We start from the raw sequence: 21,138 nt of genomic DNA, 5'->3' as shown, positions 1-21,138 counted from the left end.
GTGGAAGGAGGTGTCTGACGTATCAGGGGGAAATACAAAACAGGCAAGAGAGCATCCTCAGAGCTACACATCGCGACACACCTGGTTTTGTACCAGGTTTAAGCACCCTTGAAATTGATTTAAAAATATCTGCCTAATCTTAGAATTTCAGAGCTGGAAGGGACCCCTAAAGATCATCCAGTCCAGCCCCTGTCAAGGAGGCACCCTGGGGGAATAGAACTCCCAGTCTACGGCTCCACAGTCAGAGATCTCAACCCCTGAGCTAAGTGTGCATTTTTGTGTCATAAAGCTAATTTAAAAGACCCATAAGGGGACTGTTTATTTTGAACTGATTCCCATTGTGGTTTTCAAAAAATCATTTTGGCCTGCCTGCAGGCTCGCCCATGCTGGTGTAAATCACGTCTATGGGGTTTACCAAGTATTGGATGCCAGGATCATGGGTTTCAAGCTGCAGAGTACCCTGCCGTCTGAATTGGTTCCCCCCACACACTATCTATAACATCAAACTAGCACACTGAAATACATTTTTAAAAATACAAATTTTAAAAATAAGAAAAAGTTAATACACAGATGATTCATGACAGCAGTAAGCAATTCTCTACAAAAGGCCAAAAAAAAAAACACGTGCTAATTCGCTTAAAAATGCAACCATTTTAAAGCCCGCATAACAGCACCCTGGACCAATATACAACACCGTTTGCAATCGGAATAGAAGTTTTCCCCAGACGACACCCACCCGGACACACAAACCATGTGACGTTAAACTGACTTTCCAAAACTCCGACCTGGCTCCCCATCCACTTTAACAGTGTAGCTGCGCCCCTGGTCGGGCAGAAGAGGTGGGGTGGGGGGGGAGAGAAAGAAAGGCTGGAGGGCAGAAAAAAATTCCTTTTCAGTTGGCACCCCCCCAAAAAAACTCCATTCTGGGATATGTCACTGAAAAGAACAACAACTTTGGGACATTCTCAGATTCTGGTTTGTGGTCCTTTAAGAAGAAAAGCCCGACATGTTGGTAAGCAGCCCCATGGGGTGGCCGTGGTGGGGCAGGAACAGTAGGGGAAGAGGTGGGTTCCAATTTCCCAACGGGACTTTGTGTCCATCACCACGTCTCAGACAAACTGACCACCGGGGGCTGCTATGAAGGCCAATAAGGCGGGAGGAAGGACGCACTGGCCTTTACTCTGGCCAACTCAAAGAAGGATGGGTTTTCAAGGTAAGTGAGGTATTTATAGAGTGGCTTCACCAATACCACCACAACCCCAGGGAGTTGCTATGCCTGAGCGAGGATTTGAACCCAGGCCTTTTGTGTCCTGGTCCATTACTCTGTCCATTACACTCGTACACATTCTCTGAAGATGTGCTGAAACCCGATGCAGGAGGCTCTGTATTTCAACCTATATAGTCTGCTTAATAATAATGATCATCTGCCATCAAGTCAATTCTGACCCTTTCTAGAGTTTGCTAAGTAGAGAATACTCAGAAGTGATTTAACCTTTCCCTCCTCTAGGGGGCACCCTGGGACTCAGCAGCTGGCCCAAAGCCACACAGGCTGACTTTTCTCCTAGGAGGCACTAGCGGGGAATGGAACTGCCAACCTCTGGCTCCACTGGGCTATAGACGTACTGAGATGCAGAGCCTTGGCCAGCATGGTTCCTTGTCAAGGAGGAGGGAACAAAACATCTGGAGCTTCCAGTCTAGAACATCTGGAAGCCATCAAGTGGCCCACCCAGGTCTGGTAAGACTGGATGAACTCATGGAGAAAGGTAGGATGTTGACTAACTAAGAGCCAAACAGTTAATTGGAACGAGAGGATGGACAGAAGTGAGATGGATTTGGGGCCTTCAAAGGAAATACACACGCTCAAGAGATTACCCTAATTCATGATAGAAAGGTACGTCAACAGCCCTCATCCACGGTACATAAAGAGAGCTTCAAGATACAGAAGCCATCTCTGTGAATAATAGATGCTGGGCTATAAAACCACCGTTTCCCCCCAGGGTTAAGTAAATCAGGCTTTCTTTGCCAGATGTAATGACCTCCAGAGATCTTGGACTTAAATCTTCCCAGGTTCCATCACCATAATCACACTGGGGCAGCTAAGAAGAAGCGGAGCCCAAAAAGACCATGAACGCTGGGGAGGCTCAGATGACAGAGGAGAGACTAGATGGATAGTCGTCATGACAGTGGACACCGGAACCAGTTGCCTGGGGAGTTGGTGAGTGCTTCAACCCTGGAGGCATTCAAGAAAAACTCAGATAATCACCTGGCAGGTATGCGTTGATGGTATTCCTGCGATGAGCAGGGAGGCCCCTTCCAGCATCACTTTTCTATGATTTCTATAATTCTATGATTCAGCAAGGAAAATGCTAGGAGCCTTGAGAGTTCTTATTTCTTGCAGGTCTTTCTGTGCCATCCTGAAAATGAACTCCCAGAGTGGCTTATAATAAAAAGCCAGCATAATTAAATCCACAGAAAAAGCATCTTGCGAACAGCAAACTAAAAGTGATGAAATCTACAAGCGATCCATTAAAAAATGGTCAACAGAGATAAAATGGAACGAGTTGTGAACTCCGTGTGTTAAGTCAATGGTTCCCAGCCTTGGATCTCAAGACGTTCTTGGACTACAACTCCCAGAAGCCTTCACTACTAGCTCTGCTGGGGCCAGGATTTCTGGGAGTTGTAGTCCAAGAACATCTGGGTGACCCAAGATAAGGAACCATTGCTTTGAACCAGTCTTGCCCAAGCTTGGATCCCCAGATGTTGGACTAGAACTCCCAGAAACCTTCACCATGAGCCGTGCTGACTGGGATTTCTGGGAGTTGTCATAAGAGCCTTTGTTGCCGTTGCTGCAGCAATCTGAAAAAGGAACTTTTCAAAGATCTGGCCACAGCTGAGTCTTGCCAATCCCCGCACCACCTCTAGTCTGGCTTGCCACCAACTTCACCCTTGGTCTTGCTCCACACTCTCTTGTGGGTTGCCTGCTTGCTGAGAACCACAGCTTGCGATTTGAAACAACACCGCTTAGCATTTCAAACGTGGCTTCCTGAACTGGGGATTCACGAGATGTTAGACGAATTCTATGTTAGACGTCTTTTGTGGTAGTGGTGGAGGACCTACCTTCAGAGGGGTCCAACCTCCGTGCCCGGCGCCCATGTTTGGAATTGTTGTGGACAAACATGTTATCGGAAACTGCAAGCACATGGCCGTCCACGTTCACTGTTGTCGACACCACGACCTGAGGGAGAGCAAGAGGAGGTCAGGAAAGCAATGAGCAAAAAGGAAGGGAAGAAGGAAGAACAAGAAGGAATCATAACCTCATGGTCCTTCCATGACCCAGGATCACTGGGAGTCATTACTGCGCCCCAGTGCCTCTCGTGTTTTGTTCTCCCCTTGATCCCTGTTTTCACACGTTGCCTCTACAAATCAATAAAGTTGCAAACAATGGTTTGTAACCTTCTGGCTTGGTGTTTAAAAATAAATAAGAGTAAATGAACTGCAGTTCTCAAAAGTACATGTGGTTAGTCCCTGAGATGCTACCACTCATTCATTCATTCATTCATTCATTCATTCATTCATTCATTCATTCATTCATTCATTCATTCATTCATTCATTCACCAACCACCTGACTTACTGCAAAGCACTACTCTAGGCAGTTTGCAGTGAAGGAAATAACCCACCAATCCTAAATCAAACCAACATGATCACTCATAAAATACAAGAAAAGAAAGTCATTAAAAACCCAAATGAGTCAGGGAACACCAATATAAACTAACTCAAGAGCGGATGTCCTTAAACACTTCTTGGAAGCCTAGGGTCTTTTACATCCTCTTAAAAATCTTATCAGTGTCAAAAAGAAACAAACAGAGAAGGGAAAATGAGGCAACAGGAGGCTGGCGCTTTGAGGAACACGCGTCTCGCCCTCTCTTCCTCCGGGTCACTTGCAACGGGCTCTCCTTGTACAGTTTTTCTTCTGCAAAGAGGAAACATCCGTGAGAGGGGAAATTGGCAGAGGTGGGTGGAAGTGTGACCAAAAGTGGGGAAAAGAGTCGAACAATCCACAACGTTGCTGGAAGTCTCGGTGATCCACTGAGATGCAGTCCAAGGGGGTAAAGGATCCAGAGCTCTCCACTGGGGCAGAGCACCTGGGGCTTTATCTCAGGCCGGGGATATTTAGAGGGTGCAAAAATCTGCTGCGCAAAGATTTCCAGAAGAACAGCAAGACCCTGATGTCGAAAAATTGCAAGCAACTGCCCTGAGGAGAACACCCAGCAGCGCCAGGTCTTCCCCAAAAGAGGCAGGAGGAAGGCACCTGCCCCATCAGAAGACACGAAATAATTGCCCCATCAGCCATTGCCGCCCAGCCGAGCATTTCAGGGACACCCCTCCCTCTCCTATCTCTGTGCCGTTCAAGGTACAGGCACAAACTGGATACACCTGCCGACAGGTAAATGCGGCATAGGAAACAAGTCGGCGGACGTAAGGAGAGAGGTTCCCCCTCTCTGCCTCGGGGACCTCTCACACATCTGGGGGTGGCTGGAGAAGTTGGCCAAGCTTCTGGAGACGACCACTCCCAGGTTCTCCGGGCTACCAAGGCCATGTTAGAAAGGGTCGGGCGGTGTGAGTTCTGAATGGCACGGCGCGTTCCTCTGGATTTGTCCGAGCTGAGAAAGTTAGCAAACAATGGGCACCCATGGGAGGAAAGGCGGATGGGGGGGGGATCTGTCAAATGTTTTGTCCAGGAAACCTAGGTAAAGGTAAAGGTTCCCCTTGACATTGAGTCTAGTTGTGTCCGACTCTAGGGGTCGGTGCTCATCCCCGTCTCCAAGCCGTAGAGCCAGCGTTAGTTCGAAGACAGTTTCCATGGTCACATGGCCAGTGTGACTAGATACGGAATGCCGTGACCTTTCCACCGTGGTGGTACCTATTTATCTACTCGCATTTTTACATGCTTTTGAACAGCTAGGTTGGCAGGAGCTGAGACAAGCAAGGGGAGCTCACTCCTTCGCGTGGATTCGATCTTACAACGGCTGGTCTTCTGACCTTGCAGCACAGAGGCTTCTGCGGTTTTAGTAAAAACAAGGGGGGAGGATTTTTTTAAACAGGACGTGGTTGTTCTATGATGTCCAACTGCATCCAACTTATGATTATCCTAACAGGGCTTTCGAGAACTGTGAGATAGTTCAGGGATGGTTTTTTCCAGTTCCATTCCCCTTTCCCTTGAGTTCCCATGGCCAAGCAAAGACTCGAACCCGGGTCTCCTGGAGCCTTCTTTGCTGCTCTGTGCACGGCACCACAATGCCCCATGGTCAAGATCACTAAAATCGGGTTTTCAGATTTCATGGACTACAAATTTCATAAATCTCCATCCTGAGAGTTGTTCCTGACAGAGTGATGCCATACTGCTGGCTCACCTGGGAGAAAGGCCTAAAATGGAGGGCTTCGAGGTTGAGCTCGGCCTTAGCTTTGCCACAACTTCCTCTTCCTGCCCCAGTGCTACCTGGGAGATTTCTTTCTGAAAGGGGTAGTCCAGCTAGGTGACGATAGGCCTAGATGAGCCTCAGTTGTGGCTTTTTCTCCCAGGCAAGCCCTGTTTAGGTACATGTCTGTTAGGAAGAACTCCCAGGTTGAAGAATTATGGGACTTGTAGTCCAAGAAATCTGAAAATCCCATTCTTATTGTCCACCTTAGAATCGTATTAGCTTCCCTCTACCTCTTGCTCCCAGGGGCACCAACAGCGAAAATTACAGTCATTTCTGCTCTCACTTAGATCTTGCCGGTGTGGAGAAGACAAGGATGGATGGGGGAAGCCTGGGTTTTCAAAAGTATGCACATGAATGCATGCGCCACATTTGAAGTGTATGATTTCCGGGGAAATAAAGGACGTTTTCTCCCCCCAAACATTAACCCTGCCTTTCTCCCCATGGGTAGAGAAATAAGAGAAACCCAGCCTGGGCTGGAGAAATCAGAGGGGCTTCCACAGCTCCACCTGTCAGGACTGTCAGTGGTGGGGGAACGAGGGACATCAACCAGTGCGGACTGGCTGGTGGCTTCATCATCAGGTTGCTCTCCTAACGATATGGTAATTGTGACATTTTTACATGATTAACAGCCATCCTGATTTGCATAGCGCAGTTGCCGTCGGGCGGCTGGAAGAGCAGACACACACACACACACACTCCTTGACGAGAGAACGAGGAGGGGCTCCTGCTGAGAATGAGATGGGAGCCAGGAGTCACACCGTTCACCGAGGACCCAGGCGTCCTTAGCCAGGAAACTGGAGTTAGCCGGCTCTGCCAGCTTCCAGAAGGAAACGTTCCCGTTTCTTGCCGCTTTCACTAAAGGCCCTCAAGCGGCTTCCGGACTCCGGTGACCCTCTGAATGAATGATCGTCAAAAGATCCTGACCTTTGCAGCCGCTGTTCAGGTCTCACAAACCCAAGGCTGTGGCTTCCTGAAAGGAGTCAATCTACCCTGTGTTTGGTTTTCCTCTTTTCCTACTGCCTTCCACTTTACCCCACATTGTCTTCTCCAGCGAGTGTTTTTCTTTCTTTCTCATGAGACGCCCAAAGGAGGACAGCCTCAGTTTTGTCAGGATAGTCCAGCCTTCACTTAAGCTGATAATATAAGGACGTTTCCCACTTCTTCCTTCCTTCCGGTGGCGTGCTGGGGCCACCTCACACTTTGCCCAAGGCCGCATAGGTAGCAGGGTAGGTCACCCCATCAGCCATGACACCCTCAAATGGATCTCAGCTGGACCTTCTCTTGGGAGGCCCCGTGGGGATTCGGGGACTCCAACCCACTGAGCTATACTGTCTCTGCTCCTTTGATGGGACTCAAGGAAGACATGCAATCCAGCAGTCCCTTATTTGTCTTGTAGAGGGTTCCTCATAGCTGTAAGGCTCTCTTCTGCCACCCGGGCCTTCTTGGCGGTGGCCCCTCGACTTTGGAACAGCTTGCCACCAAAGATCTGCCTGGCTGGGTGTTTTTAAGAGCCAATCTCTTTAGACAGGCCTTCCCTCCTGTCAATACTTGATTTTTATTTTTCTCATTTTCTGCCGTTCACTTTCCCATCTTGATTATATTATTATTGTAGATTTCAATTGTTGTTTTTAAATCTGTTTTTGTGTTTAATATACTGTGAGCTGCCCTGAGTAGACTCCTGTCTAGAAGGCAGGGATAAAAATCCAATAATAAATAAAAATAAAATAAATTTCAAATCAGCTGCTAGCTGGTACTATTTTAAATGGCGATGCCAAGGATCAAACCTCTGCCTCCTGCCAAAGCAGGTGTTCCAGCCCACTGGTTCTTAACCTTGGGTTACTCAGGAGTTTTGGACTGCAACTCCCAGAAGCCTTCACTACCAGCTGTCCTGACTGGGGTTTCTGGGAGTTGCAGTTCAAAAGCATCCGAGTAACAAAGGTTAAGAACCACTGTTCCAGCCCATCCTCACAACCAAAGTTCTCTCCTCTGCCTCCAGAAACAGCCAGAGAAAGGCAACAGAAGACCTCGCTGATCTCCCAAGCCTTTCTGTCCTTTGCCCCAAAGTAAGGTTACGTATCCCTTTTGGCCCGCCTGCCATGAATTTTTTTTGCCGTCTATGTGGCTCCTTGAGAGTCCCCCGGACTGCAAGGAGAACAAACCTATCCACTTTCTGAAGGAAATCAACCCTGGGTGCTCCTTGGAAGGACAGATCCTGAAGCTGAGGCTCCAATCCTTTGGCCAACTCATGAGAAGAGCACCCATGTGTCCAGGCGGATCGTTCCCCTCAGCATTCGGGAGCGGGGCTCTTGATCACGGCACCTTGGCCGAGCTTTGTGCACGACAGCATCGCTTTAAATCTGTGGCCAACCAAATCTGCACATTGGTCAAACTGCTATAATGATGATAGGATGATGATGATAGGATGATGGATGTTAATAAATTTCACACTGTCCTATAAGCAGTTGCAGATCTCAGAAATAACTCCATCAGAACTACAAAAAACAGCAGTTTTGGGAACGGCATACACACCATGCCAATATTTAACAGTTACTTAGAGGTTTTTGGTCAAAACTTGTATCTGTTATATTAAAATGCTTTAGGGTGGTGGGGACGAGAATGGGTGCAGCCTTTTGAGGGAAATGGGCAGCTCTCGCACTTCCGGAGGATGTCCCCCACTCCTGTAGGTCCAGTTGACTTTCTAGTGTGGTTGCTTAGAACAGTGGTTCCCAACTTTGGCTCCTTAGGTGTTTTGGGACTAAAACTCCCAGAAGCCTTCACCACGAGCTGTGCTGGTCAGGATTTCTGGGAGTTGTAGGCGAAGAGCATCCGGGGACCCGAGGTTAGGAACCACTGGCTTAGAAGCTTTGCCTATTGTGAGATTAGCATTCAGGCTACTTCAGACTTTATCAGCATTTCTGCTGACTGCCTCGGTCCTCGGCTAACTTCCAGATCCAGTTCAAAGCACTGGTTTTGATCTCCTGCAATTCCACAATACTTGGGCCCCAAATTCCTTAGGAACAGACTCCCTTGTCTCCTTCCATGGCCATCACTAAGATCATCTCAGAGAACAGATTAGGCATCCTTCCGTCTCGAGACGATGATCACGTGCTCTGTATAGAGGACTTGGAACAGCGTCTAGTGTGGCTGAGAAGGCCAATTCGAGAGTGACAATCCCTTCCACACTGAAGACCAATACAATCTGTCCATTGTCCAGCTCCCTGATTTGGCTGCTTTCGGGACTCCCTCTTTGCCTCGGCCTGCTGGACAAGGGTCTCTTCAAAATGGGAGAGGCCGTGATGCACCGCCTGCCTCCAGGCTGAACGCTCGGAGGCCCATTCCTAAGGCCTTCAGATCCCGCTTGCAGATCTCCTTGGATGGCAGCTGTGGTCTCCCTCTGGGACGATTTCCCTCCATACAGGAGATCTTTTGGAATCCAACCATCAGCCATTCTCATGACATGCCCAAGCCAACGTAGATGTCACTGTTTCTGTAACGTATACATGCTAAAAATTCCAGCTCGTTTTAGGACTACTCTATTTGGAACTTTGTCCTGCCAGGTGATACCAAAAATGCATCAGAGACAACGCATTGGGTGGGTGGGGTCTCAGAGAACAACAGTGCGTCAAAACCATTCTGCACCACTGCCCTCTACCTGTGGAACTCCCAGATCCTTGAAGCATGGCAACGCCTGAGGTGCATCAAGTTTGGGTTGAGGCCATGTTCGCTCAAGGGAGTGGGGAGTTCTGCCAATCAGCCAAGCTGCGTACTATAGGAGGAGACAGGAAGGGAGGAATGGCAGAGGACCCGTCGGGCTACTGGAGAAGAAAGGGATAAAAAATTCACGATGGTGCGAAGGGGAAGCTCACCTGGAATCGACGCATGTCTCTGGGATTCCCAGCATTCTTTAGGCAGTTCTGATTGCATTTCAGAAAGAACTTGAGGAAAAATCTAGAAGGAAAAGAAGAAGGGGTTGTGAGTTGTGCAATGGACCACCCCCTTCTGCTTGGCATCAGTAGCTTGGCCTTGGTAGCAAGGCTAAAAATTACAGGCACCCCATTCCTGCCCTTTTTGAGCATTTCAATGAGTTTTAGGCAGCCTCGGCTGCACCCAATATCAAGGTCTCTCGGACCACCTCCTCCTGCAAGACAAAGGCATAACAAACACACGGGTGGGACAATGCTCCAATGGCCAAGGAGCCCTCCTTTTGCCTTGGAATCGCACGGAGGCTCGGACACGCCAGGAGATGTTGACCACCTAATTGTCAAATAAGCCCACCCCACCACCCCCACATCTTGTCTACCAGCCTTAATCTTGGAGCTGAAGATGGGAGAGAAATCAGTGCGTTATGACCGGGTTAATCCTCACCCGTTCCTGCAGATTTCATTGGGAGCAGAGAGGGAAAGAATCATCCTAGCCACAGGGTAAGGGGGCAGAGAGAGAGGCATAATGGGGTAGGTAGCAAGGGCAAGGGGGTCCTGTAGGGTCCTGTGGGGTTCCAGGCCACACTTCAGCATTGATCAGCAGCATCACTCTGTCATCTCATGAAAATCCTTCCAAGCCCTACTGGGAAATGCAGGGCCAAGATTTAGTAACGCAGATCTCCTGCATTCACAAAAAGGTTTCAGCCCTTGAGATATAATCTCTCCAGCCACGGCGCTGCGACACCCACCATCTCCTGGCAGCTCACCAACGTCTAATGGGACAGCTGCCTTCAGCTGAGCGGATCAACAGGTTGTGCAGCCTACGTGCTGACAGGAGGGTCTGATCTGAGATACTTTCCCCACCCACTATGAATTCTGGAGATTGTACTGTTTGTTTGGCGGGAGCTAGCTGCCCCCACCCCTTCATGGATTGCTGCCTTGTCATGGCGAAGGGGCTTGAGTAATTCAGAGAAGTTATGGACTATACTGTGCAGGGACACCCAAGATGAACAGGTCATCGTGGAGAGTCAACGCAATCCACCTGGAGTAGGAACTGGCAAGCCACTCCAGTATCTTTGCCAAGAAAATGCCCATGAACAGAAACAAAACGCCAAAAGATATGACGCTGAAAGATGGGCCACTCAGGTCGAAAGGCGTCCAACATGCTACTGAGGAAGAGTGGAGGACAAGGACAAGTAGCTCCAGAGATAATGAAGTGGTTGGGCCAAAGCCGAAAGGATGCTCAGCTGTGGACGCGCCTAGAAGTGAAAGGAAAGTCTGATGCTGCAAAGAAAAATACTGCATAGGAACCTGGAATGTAAGATCTATGAACCTTGGCGAGCTGGATGTGGTCAAACAGGAGATGGCAAGAATAAACATTGACATCTTGGGCATCAGTGAACTAAAATGGACGGGAATGGGAGAATTCAATTCAGATGATTATCATATCTACTATTGTGGGCAAGAATCCCATAGAAGAAATGGAATAGTCCTCATAGTCAACAAAAGAGTGGGAAAAGCTGTACTGGAATACAGAAATCAAAGTGGCTGTCCAATGAGGCCTTACAAATAGCAGAGAAGAGAAGGGAAACAAAATGCAAGGGGGATAGGGAAAGTTACAGGAAATTGAATGCAGACTTCAAATGAATAGCAAGGAGAGACAAGAGGGCCTCCTTAAACGAACAGTGCAAAGAAACAGGAAATATAATAGAAAGGGAAAAACCAGAGATCTTTTCAAGAAAATTGGAGATATTAAAGGAACATTTTGTGCAAAGATGGACATGATAAAGGACAAAAATGGTAGGGATCTAACAGAAGCAGAAGACATCGAGAAGCAGTGGCAAGAATACACGGAGGAATTATATCAGAAAGATCTGTATGTCCTGGACAAACCAGATAGTGTAGTTGCTGATCTTGACCCAGAAGAGAAGACTCCCCGGAAAAGACCCTGATGTTGGGAAATTGTGAAGGCAAGAGGAGAAGGGGACGACGGAGGACGAGATGGATGGACAGGGTCACCAAAGCTACCAGCATGAATTTGACCCAACTCCAGGAGGCAGTGGAAGACAGGAGGCCCTGGCATGCTCTGGTCCCTGGGGTCACGAAGAGTCAGACACGACTTAAGGACTAAACGACAACAGGTGCCTCCAACAGAATTCCCAGCTCTCTAGGGAGAGAAAACCCTTCTATTTTCAGGATTCCTGGCCATGAAATGGGCATAAAATAAATGTACAGTCAGACATGCCCTCCCACAGAATGAGGTTGTAAGTTCAAATGCACAGGGTAAGGTGGTTAACAAAGTTTCCCGCCTTGCATGGCTTGTGGGAGGACCCCCTGAAGTCAACACAGAAGAGAAGCATCCATTCAACACCTGCACAAGGTCGGGGCTTTCAGGAGGCAGAGCTGGCTTGGTCCCAAGCCGACAGCCACCATCTTTGCAAAAAAAATTAAAGCAACAGGGTTCAGGTGCCATGAAACCAATCCAGAAGACTGCCGCCAACCTGTGGTCGAGCATGTGTTTCAAAAGCCTCGGGGCCTTGTGCAACTCGTCCAGAGTTTGAAAAGGTCCCTCTTCTGAATTACAATTGCCAGCCTCTCCTGGTTAGAGATGGTCAGGACTGTGGTTCAGAAATGGCATTTCCTCCAAGCTCAGGCACCTCTCTCTCTCTCTCTCTCTTTCTGTGTGTGTAAACCCACCCTTCTCTGCTTAAGAGAGTATTGATTGGTAACTGATCCCCGTCTGCCGTTGAGGCAGCTAATGGGCTATATTGCCACAGAGAACGATCAATCAGGGAATACAAGCCCTGGAGATATCTGAGCCCATCGGCAGGGGAAGAAGGGAGCAGCCTCTCCTGGGAGCCAAGCGGGCAAAGGATGAGACCACCGAGGGCTTGCATGGAATGCAGATCATTTAGGAGAGCTGCTCCCCTTCCAGGAGAGCAGAAAGATTCATGTCTCCAACACTCCCAAATGAGGCTAGCACTTTTCCACCCACCCCCACGGGCCGATAGAAAGGGTGTGATACATGATGGTCGCTGAAATTCTCTGCAAGCCCCTTGAGACGGGCTGCCCGTCCTTCTCCCTATAATTTTTTATTTAATTTTTCTAAAAAAGGGGGTGGGAGGGAAAGGCTCAGGTCGTCCCTCCGTCTTCCCACAAACTCTAACCCTTATCAAAGTTCTTTTGCGGTTGTTGTTGTAAAAATTGGGTACTGGGATGTTGATTTTTTAAAATGGAAAAATATTTGGGGGATGGGTGGTATGGTAACAGGGGCGGCCCTCCACAGTACGAGGCGGGCACAGGGCAACCACGGGGGCTCAGGAAGTGGCCCATTCCGGCATAACCGTGCCCAACCCTTCTCCTCCTGGGCATGCCCGCCATCTGCCCACTTTGGCAAAAGATTCCACCACCCCCTCCTTTGGCTGCAAGATCCTGGCTCAGCAGCGCAGGCAGATGTGCTGGCACCCTTGGGCACCGTGTTAGCAGCTGGCACGCCTTCTGCAAACCCATGCAGGTCAAGAGGCCACGTTCCTTGGCTCCGTGGACCAGTAACCTGAATGGATGGGAGCATGGTCGGCTTGTGGACCGAGTCGGGGTGCTGGGCTAGCTCCCAAAATTTCAAGGCAACGGCATTCCAGGGAACGGCACTTGGGGTCAAAAGCAGAAACAGCTCCGATGCCCAGTTGTGGCGCCTAATGAGGCGAGCACAGGAAGAGGTGGTTGGGCTCCTCCCGGAGAGCCCAGGCAAAAAGGGCGTCCTTATGTCCGAGTCTCTTGGAAAGAGAAAAGGCAACCAGGGATGAAGAGGCACAACCCAAGGCTTTTGGGCGTTGCATTGCCACTCACGGATCGCAAGACGTCGGCAGGAGAGAGAGGAGGAAAAGCAAAGCGAGCAGAGGAAACGAGGAACAGCAGCAGCAGCAGCAGAAGAAGAAGAAAAAAGCGATGGGAGCAGAGCGGACCATCTACGCCCCAAGAGCGTTCCAGGCTGATGAAATATTTAGGACGCTTGTGCAGGGCCCTATAATTGTCATCCCAGCATCAATAATAAATGGGGCCGCTGCCTGTGTGCACTCCGGAGAGGCTGGGACGGGAGGCGGATCTGTGTGCGAGAGTATGTGCCTGTGGAGGCATGCACACAAACACACACACACACACACACACAACACATTTGCACAGAGAGCTTTGGTCAGAGAGCTCCAAACCGTGCCCCCTGTGAAGGCTACTTTTCATGTGCCCCCCCCCCCCGGGCTGGTTGTAGTGCCTCATTCTTGCGGAAACCCAGGTGGCGTGTCCTGCCCTGCCCCGGCCCTACCCCCCCGCCGGCTGTCAGCTAGGTTCATCTGAACAGATTCACACAGAGCCTTGCCAGGATTGGCTTGGCACTGGAGAGGATGAGGGTGAATGGTAGACTCCTTACTGTATCTGCAAAGCTGGCGTAGGGGATAGGCAGCTTGTTGGGTCAAATCTGGCCTCTAAGGCAGTGTTTTGTGGCCTCGGGAGCTCACAGCACACACACACACAAACACACACACACACGGGAGAACCAGGCCTCCATACCGATACCCTCCCAATGGGATGGCGATGGACTTGGGCCCTTTCCTTGCACATGGAGAAAGAGGAGCATGGATCTCACCCGTGGGGAGGATTCCAAGCTTCCCAACATAGAGTTCTCAATGCAGCGAGAAAGGCGTTTCAAACCAAGCCGGCCAGTTCTGGACCCTCTGCTCAGCCATACCAGCAGCTCCAAAGAAGGGCGGCTGCTGTTTTATTCCAGACTTTGAGAAGCTGTTGGCCTCTTTCTTAACAAGCCGAGGCTCCCGCTGTGCCCGCTGGGGTCTAGCTGTGTGCTCTGCTTCTCAGTTGCAAAGGGATTTATGTGCCTTGCTTTGGGCTAGAGATGAGGACCCTCATAGGGACTTTCGAACGTCCCACCCGGGGGTGGTGGTGGTCCTGTCATTTCAATACAGCCAGAGTCAATAGCAACATGGAATGCAGTGAGAATTCTTTCCATCCTGGAGGGGGAGGCGGTGATCCTGCCATTAAGGGGTGGTGGTGGTGGCGGCAGGCACAGTCCTATGTGGCCAACATCCAACTCTTCCAACTCCCTCCTAGACATGGCAATTGGAGGAAGCCGAAAAACACAACCCAGGGACCCGTCCGTCTCCCTGAGAGAGCATGACCTCTGCATTATCTTCTGGTCTCACAGGCACTTTCCGGCGTTACCATTCTCCTGGAATTTATTTGGTAGCATCTGTGAAAAGGGCAACCTGGGGGCTTCCCCCCCCCATCGATGTGGTCCCCTGAACTTCTCTACTCAAAAAGCATGAATTGGGGTCACAAAAGGAGGACTGTTAGGGGTCTGGGATCCTCCAAGGGCCGCCCTTCTTCTTTAAAACAAGGAACAGCTCCACCCAGGGAGTTTTAGCAAGCCAGAAATTGATATCCGGCCACTTCTGTTTTTTACGGGTAGTGGTGGGACAGGTTCCAAAAGTTTATTTATTTGTTTGTTCTCTAGAGCATCCCTAACCCGTAACAATAGTAATAATTATGTGCTGTCGAGTCATTTCTGATTTACGGGGACCCATTTTAGACTTTTCTAAGTGGTTTCCCTTTCCCTTCTTTTTGGGGTGGCCCTGGGACGATCCTGCAGCCGGCCCAAGGCCACCCAGGCTGGCTCTTCTGGGATGCCCGGTGGGGAACTGAACTCTCAGCCTTCGGCTCTGCCACGAGATACTCATTGAGCTCTCCAGCCAGCTCTAACTGTGCATCGTCAAGTCCATTATGACTGATGGCAGCCTTTTTCAGGTTTCCCAGTCGGAAGTGGTTTACCTTCCTCTTCTTCTGGGGGCATCCTGGGGCTGTGCAGCTTGCCCAAGGCTACTCAGGATGGTTCTACTCTCAGGAGGCACAGAGGGGAATTGAACCTCCAACCGCTGGCTCCGCAGCCGGGCACCTAACTCACTGAGCGATATAGCCAGGCAATCCATAATAGCAAAACAGCAAACAGGTATATTTAGCTGTGTGAAATGCCTCCTCCTTCCCTGCCACTCCGAGTCCTATGTATTTTTTTGAGAGCTCCAGTGGAAGACAGGAGGGCCTGGCGTGTGCTCTGGTCCATGGGGTCACAAAGAGTCGGACACGACTTAACGACTAAACGACGACAACCTTCCCCCAAGACTCAGGAAGTTCTCTGCTTCTTAGTAGCCTTCAGACTTACCAGGGCAAGCTTTCCCAGTCTTGATTCATCTCCCATTTAGTGGCTCAACCCTTAGCCAAGCATATCCTCCCATTAAACCATAGCATCCGCCCCCCCACACGTTATCAACTAGTTAATAAAATAAAATCATACCACCCACGTAACAAGACAACAGAGAATGAAGCCAGACCATCACACAAGGAGCAGCTTGTGAACTGAGCCGGGGCGAGACTGGTGTGTCGTTTCCCCGAATCTCGCAATCCATCCACGCCATCATCCTCCCACCTTGAGCATACTCAGTCATGTCTCTTTCCGAAGCTAAGCAGGGTGAGACCTGGTTAGCGTTGGGATGGGACACGACCGCAGGATCCCAGAGAGCCTGCGGGAGCGCACGCAAAGAATCCTCCCAGGCAGCTGATGATGCTGGATTGGACCGAGGGTCTCACCCGATATCAAGCCACTTCCTGTGCTATAACAGCTGAGACAAGTGGTCGTTTTTCATTGTCCAGGCTAGATGCCAGGATTTTTCTTAGCAGGCCTTGCCACCTCTTAAGGACTCTGAATTTATAAATAAATGGTAACGTCTAAGCATCGGCTTTCGTGGGGGCACCGGAGTCATGCAGACCAATGCGCCAAGCGTCTGAACTACACGGAACACGCTCTCGGTGCCTGGGGTCATAAACCCCATCACGTCAACCTGTAGGTAGTCCGGCACCTCCGGGAGCTGCCGGTTTGGGAAAGAGCACTCCAACGGAAGTTGATTGCCCTCCCCTAGTTTCACATAGGTGTGTTTCAAAGGTTTGCAAACATTTCACGCCGACCAAAGTTTAAATGCACCTGGTCAGAAGCTCGGAGGGGCCTTTGCAAAGAAGGAAGAAGTGGATCGTCTGAAAAACCCGCAGCAAACTTAACTACAATGCGCTGCAAGATCTCTCTTTCTCTCTCTCACACACACACACACACATACCTCCAAAACAAAGCACCACAAAGATCCCAAAGTATCACATAAAAATGAGATCTAAACTTTGCTTCTCCTCCTCCCCACCCCGCCGAAGACACACAGAAAGAAGCTTCGGAGGTTAATCACAAGAGTGAAAAAAAAATCTCAGCAAACGAGAGATGCCGACTCAAGACCCTGGTTGGCTGAAGTTCCTGCATACCTTGCAGGTGGTAATCAAGGAAAGGAAGGAACGTGGAAGGCAGGAGGAAAGATATATATATATATTTGACAGAGAGAAATAGAACACACACACACACACACACACACACCCCAAGACTGACAGCGAGGCAACAAACCCCCTCCCGTCTGCCTTCCTCGGCTTCTGCCATGCCCACTGCCCTCCCCTCCGGTGCCACCGACTTTGAGTAAGAGAGAAGAGAAAGAAATCATAATAAAAACACGTTGGACTCCCTTCACCTCCTTAAGCGGCTGCGGCGCACACACAGGCCCGGGGAGTTAAAAATAAAGACAATGTGCATACATTAGCATCCATAATGCACAACGCTCCCCATTTAATATGCAAATTCCCAGCGACGCTGCCGAACACCTTCTGTTCCGAGCGCATAAATTTGAATTTGCAATTAGAATAATCTTGTATAATTAATGAAAAGCGTCAATTTTAGCTCCTAAGTAATTTGATTAACATGTTGATAGGGCACTTATCCGGCTCTCTAAACCAGAGGGGCTGGGCGTCTTCGGGGGATGAACGAGGGAACGGGAACAAGAGAGAGACCAAGCGATGTTGGGGAGGGGGAAGAGTAGAGTAGAGAATGGAAGAGAGAGGGAAAAGTTGAAGGCAGAAGACGCCCCACCCCACCCTCTTCCATAACCCAAGGAATAAGAGGGTTGATCAGGCAGAGGGGCAGATGGAGAGAGAGAGAGAGAGACTGGGAGGTCATGCAATCCTGGAAAGCAGGGAAAGGTAAAGAAAGCAGATGCTGGCAAGGCTGAACAAGACCCACCAGGACTAGACGCTGGATGGCTGGACAAGAGCTCATTGAGCAAAGTCCTATTTACCCCTTTGAGAAAGGCCAGGCTGGCTTCGGCTGATGAAAGTTTAAGAAAAAGGGCAACATCAGCCACTTCCCTTCCATTTTCTGCCTCAGAGCACTCAATGTCCTACCAATTCGGAACTGGGTGGTGGTAACACACTGGCATTTGCCAAAAGCTGCTGCCTGCCTGCCTGCCTGCCTGCCTGCCTGCCTGCCTGCCTATCCATCCATCCATCCATCCATCCATCCATCCATCCATCCATCCATCCATCCATCCATCCATCCATCCATCCATCATCTAGCCCAGGGGTCCCTAACCTTGGGCCTCCAGATGTTCTTGGACTACAACTCCCAGAAGCCTTCACCACCAACTCTACTGTGTTTTTGGAGCAAAAATTAATATAAGACCCTGTCTTATTTTGGGGGAAACACGGTATCCATCCATCCGTCCGTCCGTCCCAAGTGTGATGCACTATTCTGAGTACTTCACAACAAGCAGAATAACAGATAGATAAGAAAGCGGGTGAAACATCCGTCCATCCGGCATGAGAACAGGGTTTCTGTGGTGGGGACCGTGTCCAGGGCTCTGGCCACTGACTGACTGAGTGTGCTTGAGGTCACAGAAGGGCCGAGGCAGGCACGGCTGCCATGGCTTGAACTGCTCAGAGCAGACAGAGAGTCAAGGCCAGGCTAGGGCTTGGGGGGGCGAGCACATGGGCCAGTAACTCCGACTGCAAGACCGGAAGACAGGGTTCGAAAGAGAAAGCTACTCCCAATGGGAAAATGCAGAATGAAAAAACGGGGGAGGGGGGAAATCATTCCTTCATTTGTTTTCATTTGTATGATATCTTTTTCCCAATTAAAAGAACCAAGGCCAGAAGTTTCAGAGTTAAGAAAAATTAGTATCATTTACCGATCTGAAATAACTATGACCTGGAAAAGTTATTCTCCAAAGCTTTGCAAACGAGGGACATGGCTATGGCGGTAAGATCCTAGTCCTCAGTGAGCTCTCCCAACTTGCTTTAACAGATCCACTGGCGAATGGGACAAAGCGAGACATTCCGGCTTCTACTCACCCCTTCACCTTCAGTTCTGTAAAACAAGTACTGCATTTAAATGGGTGACCGGGGGGCTGTGGGGGGAGGGGGAGGGAAGCAGAGACGACTGCCAGTCAGTGTTGACAAAACTGGCTGAGAAAGGCCAAGACCATGGGCTGAGAGAGGGGAAGGAGGGTTAGGGAGCGGAACCTTTTTGGTTGTGGTGCCAACTTTGGGGCCACAACCAAAAAGGTTCAGCTCCCTAAGTTGAATCTCAGGTTCCCACTTGAGATTCGTCCCACCTCTTCCCTTCCCCCCTTGAAGAAGATGCTGAAGACCAAACTCTTTCAGGAAGAGGTCCTTCCCCTGAGACAGCTGTGGGATTTGGATTCACCTTATACCCAGAGGTCCCCAACCCCCGGTTTTCGGCCTGGTGCCGGTCCGTGGGCTTCCTTGAACCGGGCCACGGACACAGATCTCTGCCCCCCATGCAGGCACAGTGGGCGTGTCGCGCTCACAGGTGGGTGTGTCACGCTTGTGCACATGCATGCATGCATGACACACCCCTCTGCAAAGCACGACACGCCCCTCTGCAAGCACGACACACCCACCAGCAAGCGTGGGGGTGTCCCCACCCCCCCTGCACAAAGCCCGTGCCCCATAACCAGTTTGCGCTCCAAAAAAGGTTGGGGGCCGCTGCCTTATACCACTATCATCTGGTTTTGGATTATCTGTTGGGGGTCTTAATTTTCATTTTTTAAATTGACTGTGGTTTATTATGGGTTTGTTGTTGTTCTGGGAGTTTGGAGTTAGTTTATATTCACTGTTTAACCACCCAGAGTAGTGCATGTCACTAAGTCGGGTGGTATAAGAATGAATGAATGAATGAATGAATGAATGAATGAATGAATGAATGAATGAATGAATGAATGAATGAATGAACGAATAAACGAACGAACGAACGAACGAACGAACGAACGAACGAACGAATGAATGAATGAATGAATGAATGAATGAAGTTCTGACTCAGTACAAGTCACCTTCCAAAGCCCGACAATATGGGGGAGGAGGAGGTGTGCTGTGGATGAGGGGCCATGAATCTCCTGGAGACACTATACACACACACACACACACACACACACACACACACACACACACACACACACACACACACACACACACACACACACACACACACACACACACACACACACACACACACACCCCGTCCCCCTGTTCCTTCCATGTCTCATAGACACTTTTGTAAACTCAGGGGCCCCAATCCATCCAGGAAGGAGAAATACGAACAGGGCTGTTCCCATTATATCTTCTAGCTCCTGCGGGGGCTTCTCGGAAGTCTCACATCCTTGGAGATCTTGTCCGCCCATATCTAAGCATATGGCTATTCCCACAAGGTGTTTAATCCGTATCCCAAATGAGTGAAAATCCTCAGAAAATTCACAATTTCCCCAGGAACTCCACTCCTTATCTGCTAGGGAGGAAGTACGAGGCAGTGGCATAACCAGTCACCAGGGTCCCTGGGAGACTGATGGGAGTTACAGTCTAACAACAACTCCCATCACCCCCCCTGGATTAGCTTTTTGCTCCTGGGCCAATTCCTTCTTGAACCCCAAACCCTTTCCTCCAAAGCAGCAGATAATCACACAGAGAGGAAAACAGACAATGTCTACAGTGGGAGGATTTTCATCCCCTGGTGAATAACAACAATATTTGGGGTGTGGGTGCATAAGTGTGAGGATCTGAATCCGGGTTTGATCGCCTCCCCTCCTGCCACCCCCCCCCATGGTCCTGATCTAAACCAGGCCACCCCATAGATGTCATTGAGAAAAACAAGATCAGAGAATCCAACCACAAAACCCTCCTTTTGGATCTTATTTGCACCCCAATTCCCAGTAAATTATCCGGGATCGCTTCCCTTTAACAAGAAGCCGCATGCTCAGTGGTTAAACTGCTGTACTGCAGCCCAAACCTTCCTCATGTCCCTGGCTGAATCCCAGGGAGCCGGCTTGGGGTTCACTCAGCCTTCAGTCCTTCTGAGATTGCTAATTAAGGGCCCGGCTTGCTTGCGGGGTGTGTGTGTGTGTGTGTGTGTGTGTGTGTGTGTGTGTGTGTGTGTGTGTGTGTGTGTGTGTGTGTGTGTGTGTGTGTGTGTGTGTGTGTGTGTGTGTGTGTGTGTGTGTGTGTGTGTGTGTGTGTGTGTGTGTGTGTGTGTGTGTGTGTGTGTGTGTAGAGCGCACTGTGTAACCTCCATGATTACATCGCAAACCACCCAGAGAGTGTTTTAAGGACTATAGGGAAGTATATAAGCAGCACCGTTTTCTTTTATACACCTTTTTTTTTGGGGGGGGTGTTGCTTGGGCTCTTTTGAGGGAGGGTATACTTTAGTCTGGATTGAGTTGTGCAGGCTGAGAGGCACCCACGCCAAGGGTCTCCGAAGAGGTGGAGTACGTTCCTTTGGTGATCCATCACTCCCAAAATCCCACGGCCA

General features: G+C 49.7%; 1 protein-coding gene across 2 annotated transcripts in view; it reads right to left on the bottom strand.

Moving 5' to 3' along the window:
* LOC110086610 (transcription factor COE1) overlaps window positions 1-21,138 on the bottom strand; it is a 101,133-nt gene that overhangs the window by 26,072 nt on the left and 53,923 nt on the right. For both annotated transcript variants that reach the window (XM_078394426.1, XM_078394427.1), the window contains exons 8-9: window positions 9,348-9,429; window positions 3,118-3,235 (exon numbers count right to left, since the gene is read on the bottom strand). In XM_078394426.1, the coding sequence (XP_078250552.1) occupies window positions 3,118-3,235; window positions 9,348-9,429 (200 nt within the window). The remainder of the gene's footprint in view (window positions 1-3,117; window positions 3,236-9,347; window positions 9,430-21,138) is intronic.

Source organism: Pogona vitticeps, chromosome 5 (assembly GCF_051106095.1).
Source record: "Pogona vitticeps strain Pit_001003342236 chromosome 5, PviZW2.1, whole genome shotgun sequence".
Lineage (NCBI taxonomy): Eukaryota > Metazoa > Chordata > Lepidosauria > Squamata > Agamidae > Pogona > Pogona vitticeps.
The sequence above is the reverse complement of the archived record's forward strand: the minus strand, read 5'-3'. Positions and strand labels throughout refer to the sequence as shown.